Consider the following 6000-nt stretch of genomic DNA (forward strand, 5'->3'; position numbering starts at 1 on the left):
ACATAGAGTCAGACACGACTGAAGTAATTTAGCAGTAGCAGCAGTAGCAGGGTAACAAGAAACCCCATTAGGAAACATATCACAACCACTTTTTCATCTCAGGTGAAATCCCTGAACATCCATCCATCATGCCTGGATTTCCCCCTCTGGCTTTTCCACTGCCCCTGACTTCCAGAAGCCTTCTCTCCCCTTGCTGACCCTTCGTGATCCTCTCCAACTCTGCCTATCTCTCCCACACACTCCGGAGCCCACAGCGCCGGCCCCGTGCTCCACCCCAGCCACACTCTGCTGTAGAACGCGGCCCCCAGCCCCCAGCACCTCCACATGAAATGCTCCAAACACAGCTCATCCTTCTACCTTCCCACTGGAGCCGCTCTGCCTCTGGGGGCCCTCCTCGGATCAATTTGCCCAAAGACGGAGACCTGAGAGGCACGGGAGGCTTTTCACTTGCCCTCACCTACATTCACTGACTCTCCCTGCTATGTAAAGTCCACCATCTACAAACTTCCCATGTATCACTGTGTGCCCCGTTTTAGTGTGCGCCCCAAGAACTTCTCCAAACTCTCCCAGCAGTCTCACAGCCAGCCCCAGACGTCTCGCTCTCTCCCACTTCATCAGCCAAGTGGCCACTCTGTTCTGAAAGTCGGGAACCCATCAGGTTACTTGGTCCCTTCTTTGAAATCCTTCGATGGCATGCCTCACCTACAGGATAAAGTGCAAAACCCTGGGCATGTTATAAAACGCCTTCTGCGATGTGGTCTCTGCTGACCTCCCAGCCTCGTCTGTGCTCTCTCCTCAGGCTTTCCTACCCATCAACTCTGTTCTCTCATGTGCTTATCTTGTGTGTGCTTTTCTCCTTTGCTTGGGATGTATTCCCTTCACCTGTCAAACCTAACAAACACCCATGCACCCTGATACTTTAGCCTGAGTGTTACTTCCCTGCAGCACCTTCTCAGAGGCCTCACGGTGTTCCTTCCTCCCACACACCTCTAGTGTGCTATCTACCATATCACTGAAAGTCGCTCAGTCGTGTCTGACTCTTTGTGATCCCATGAACTATACAGTCCATGGAATTCTCCAGGCCAGAATACGAGTGGGTAGCCTTTCCCTCCTCCAGGGGATCTTCCCAACCCATGGATTGAACCGGGGTCTTCTGCAATGCAGGTGGATTCTTTACCAGCTGAGCCACCAGGGAAGCCCAAGAATACTGGAGTGGCTAGCCTATCCTTTCTCCAGAGGCTCTTCCCGACCCAGGAATTGAACCGGGGTCTTCTGGGAGAAGGAAATGGCAATCCACTCCAGTATTCTTGCCTGGAGAATCCCATGGACAGAGAAGCCTAGTAGGTTACAGTCCACGGGGTCGCAAAGAGTCGGACACGACTGAGCGACTTCACCTCAACTTACCTTCTGCACTGCAGGTGGATTCTTTACCAACTGAGCTATCAGGGAAGCTATCATATCACTACTTGTCTATTATTCTTCCTCTGCTATTGGATTGGGAGTTCCCCAGAGGGACAAACTACTTTGTACTGTTGAAATGTGTATCACTAGCACGTAGCACACTGCCTAGCACACAGCAGTTTACAAAACATTCAAAACATTGGTGAAGACCAAGTGTGTCTTCATCCACTACAGAGGTCCTGGTCTGTCTTATGACTGTGCCTTTGCATTTAAGATGGAATACCATGAGTTCCCACTATAAATGGCAATGGGTTAGGGTGGAATGAGGGGAAGTTAATCTGTTCCATTTGGGAATCTCCCAGTTTTTTAATGGTGAATAGCAATACCTGCCCTCTCATTTAAATGTCAACAGAGTTACAGCTCTAACACCAGTTAAGGAGGCCGGGTCTTGTCACACAACAAACTTACTAAGCAGCAGGTCCTTAAAGGAAACCAGGAAAGTCAACAGATAGGCTGACCTTGTATAAAAGTGTATCGTATTAAAAATTATGGGAAAGATAAAAATTAAAAAGTTAGGGGTTAGCCTAGGTATTACTAAAGTTCAGTATTAGCAACTGAGACTAATTTTAGGCAAATTTCCCATAAAATAAACAGAACTGGTTACATAATGGGGAAGATAAAAATTATAAAGTTAGGGGTTAGCCTAGGTATTACTAAAGTTCAGTGTTAGCAACTGAGGCTAATTTTAGGCAAATTTCCCATAAAATAAACAGAACTGGTTACATAATCCCATCTATAAAAATTATTGTACATAGGCAAGTAAGTTTTAGATTATAAATTTTAAAGGACCAGGTACCCTCATTATAAAAGTGTAAGATACTTAAATATGGCTGTATATTCAAATAAAACATTTACATATAATTCCTAAAAATAGAACTATTGTTTAGCCAGATATTCTATAACTAACCAGACAGAGTGCATGGCCCAGAATAGCTAAATTACTGACTCACAATGCAAAGTCATTTTCATTTTGTTTAAAAATAAGTAAATAAAAGGAGGCATTTGTTTTTTGGTTTAAACACAGAGTCTAAAACGGAATTTTTCGGGTGTCTCCTTCCTTTTCCACACCAGACTGCAGTGTTCTCAACACAGCACTGATTTTATAGTCTGATCTTTTCATAAGCTCTCCCTAAAAGTGCTAACTGGAGCTATCGACAGCATCAACAAAATGAACTCACCAGACCACGTCTACCTAAAATAACTTCTTCCCTCAGGACTGAGATAGGAGGGCTGGAGAACTCTCTCTCTCATGCCTGATAATGCAATTTTAATGCTCCACTCAGCATTATGACATTAGGCTAATCTCCTGTGCAGTTTTGGTAGTCCCAGCTATGCGATTCCCTACATTATTTGGTAATACGACTTCCAGAAAATTAACTACTTTTAACACTGAACACTGGAGAAGGCTATGGCACCCCACTCCAGTACTCTTGCCTGGAAAATCCCATGGATGGAAGAGTCTGGTGGGCTGCAGTCCATGGGGTCGGACACGACTTAGCGACTTCCCTTTCACTTTTCACTTTCATGCATTGGAGAAGGAAATGGCAACCCACTCCAGTGTTCTTGCCTGGAGAATCCCAGGGACGGGGGAGCCTGGAGGGCTTCCATCTATGGGGACGCACAGAGTCGGACACAACTGAAGCGACTCAGCAGCAGCAGCAGCATACATGACACTTTAATACTGTCAGAAGAACCCACTGGAGAACTGATAGAAATATGATCATCATAGAAAGCCAGGCATTACTATTAATCTAAAGAAATGTTAGAATTCTATAGTTCAAAAATTAGTTATTACAAACAAGTAACACATGTATCAAAACCGGCCCATTATTATACAGTGTCACTCACCATCCCCAGCAGGAAGTCCTCGCTCTGTTTTCTCATCACATTTGTTGCATTCACTGAAGTAGAGCAGCAGGAACATATCCAAGAGTACCCAAATCAAGGAGGTGGCGAGGACCACCTTGCAGTATGCAAATTTTCTCATGGCACTTTAAGTCAAATGCAAAATTTTAAAATATATATATATATAAATATACAAAGATCACGAAAATTATTCCAATCCAGTTTCATCAGAAATCACTTTCATAACCTACAGACAGAAAAAGAAAAAAGATTAACTAAAAAAATTCAGAACCTAAAGCACAATCGAAAGATTAACTTAATATGCATATGAAATTTTACTATGAAGAATAAGTTTTAAATCAGACTTCAAAAAATACTTGTAAAATATACAAAAACTGATAATATCAAAAACATGCAAATAACTCCTACAAATCAATATACACAATAAAATAAAAAATGGGTAAATGATGCAAACAAGCACTTTGCAGAAAGGAAACCGGAAGAGCCAATAAACAAGTGAAAATGGGCTCGATTCACTACAATTAAGAAAATGCAAATTAAAACAGTGAGCGACTATCTCATATCCATTAAACACGTGGGGCTTAACTGCCTTCTATTCAACTGCTATATTAAACGCTCAAGTAAAAGCTAAGCCATTAACTGCCACAGGGGTTTAAGAAATCAGTAATTTCCAGTCCATTTCAAACACTCCCATTCAGTTCCATGGTCCAAGGATTTATATGAGCTCTCCCGGCCGCTGTACTACATCAGTTTAACTGGAGCGATTCTTATCCCTCTGACCCACTGAATCCCATTCTAAAAATGCTAGTCACCAGCCATTCAGAAACAGACTCATGGAAAGAGCAGAAGAAAAGGGCATCAGGAGATCTGAGGCCTGGACTTGGCTCTGACAGTAACTGCATAGACTTCCCAGAACTTTCGCTTCTATGTGCCCCACCCCCACCCCAATCTGTTACAACATCTTGAGAAAACGACTGGAGGGACGGTCACCAAATCTGGGACAGCTAGATTGGAAACACCCCTGACATGTTGGCACTCGTCTGGGGGCGCACTGGAGCAGCCCCAGGGACCTCAGACGAGGAGTCATCGCGTGGAGCCATGGGCACCAAGGCTCAAAGGCGCGTGTCAGTGCTGACCGGGAGACGGAAGAATCCAGCGCCCTTGGGGTGGTGTGGAGGAAAGACTTGGCACAGGTGCCCCCCACTGAAAGCCAATGTGCAGATGCTCTGAAGGGCTGGGACGCTACAGGGGGCCCAGGAGCTTCTTACAAGGGCAGTTTATGTAGCATGAACCCGGGATAGACCAGAGAGTTTATCTATGAAAAAGATAACAGTTCTCTCCTACCTTATGAAGGGGCTAGCCAACAACCTGAAAAGCAACCCCAAAATACTAGGTGACACTTGTTACTGTCAAGTATTATTTCTGCTCACCTCTCTGGGGACTATGATCTCTTGCCTATTGGTCTCCTTCCATCAAACCAACACTCCCCACTTGTACCCTGAGAACAGGGGTGCCACTGTCGGATTCTTGCCTTAAGTCCCTCACATGGGGTGAGCAACCACTACTAACTCTAGTGACTGGGGTGAGAGGCAAGGCCAAAAGGATTACAACGCACAGTGTCATGGAACAACAGATCTCTCCAGAGAAGCTGATATACCATGTATTTCAAGCCACTTCAAGTGCAAGGCTACCTCTCTTGGCCACTGGCAAAGCAAGCAATCTAACTGCTGGTGCGCTATCTGGGACGCAAATGTGGCTCTGTGTTCTCTAAAACCTGCTGATTGTTATTTCTTTCAGAGCTTACAGCCCAGAACACTTAAATGTCTTTATGACTCTGTACCCATCCCTGTTTAATTTTTCCAAGGCAGCACAATTAGATTCTAAAATTGAAGATGAAACGCAGTGGGGGGGTGTGTATTTGGAAGGAGAGCGGTACAGACAAAGCAGGAGGTGCAGGGAGAAAGGAGAATAAAGAAGAGGCAAAAACCTCTGAAACCTTGGGCCAGAGATTCCTCAGCTACTAACAACAAAATGCACAAATCATTTAAAAAAAAAAAAGACTGGACGTTGGACTTAATAAAATCTGCTCTTCAAAAGACAGTTAAATAAAAAGAAGTCACATATGGGGAGAAAATATTTACAAATGACTCATCTGATAAATTACTTGTACCCAGAGCACATAAAAAACTCCTCAAATACAGTGTTTAAAAACCCTAATCCAAAATAATGGGCGAAAAGTTTGAACTGTCACTTCGCCGGAACAGCAATTCAGGTGGTAAACTAGAACAAGAAAAGATTTTCAACATTGTTAGCTACTGTGTGTGTGTACTCAGTCTGATCTGACTCTTTGCAATCCAGGGACTGTGGCCTGCCAGGCTCCTCTGTCCATGGGATTCTCCAGGCAAAAATACTGGAACGGGTTACCATTTCCTTCTCCAAGGGATCTTCCCAATCCAAGGATTAAACCCATGTCTCCTGTGTCTCCTGCACTGGCAGATGGATTCTTTACTGCTAATGCCACCTACTAGGGAATTGCAAATTAAAAACACAATGAAACACCACTATGCACCAATATAAACAGCTAAAGGAAAAAAGAAAACTACCAAACGCTAGCAAGAACTGGACCACTAACACACTGCCAGTGGAATGCAAAATGGTACAGTTTCTCCGGAA

General features: G+C 44.0%; 1 protein-coding gene across 2 annotated transcripts in view; it reads right to left on the reverse strand.

Moving 5' to 3' along the window:
- GALNT1 (polypeptide N-acetylgalactosaminyltransferase 1) overlaps positions 1-3448 on the reverse strand; it is a 69007-nt gene extending 65559 nt beyond the window's left edge. For both annotated transcript variants that reach the window (XM_068993553.1, XM_068993552.1), the window contains exon 1: positions 3310-3448. In XM_068993553.1, the coding sequence (XP_068849654.1) occupies positions 3310-3448 (139 nt within the window). The remainder of the gene's footprint in view (positions 1-3309) is intronic.
- Positions 3449-6000: the final 2552 nt, after the last annotated feature.

The sequence above is a fragment of the Capricornis sumatraensis genome, chromosome 21 (genome assembly GCF_032405125.1).
Source record: "Capricornis sumatraensis isolate serow.1 chromosome 21, serow.2, whole genome shotgun sequence".
Classification (NCBI taxonomy): Eukaryota; Metazoa; Chordata; class Mammalia; order Artiodactyla; family Bovidae; genus Capricornis; species Capricornis sumatraensis.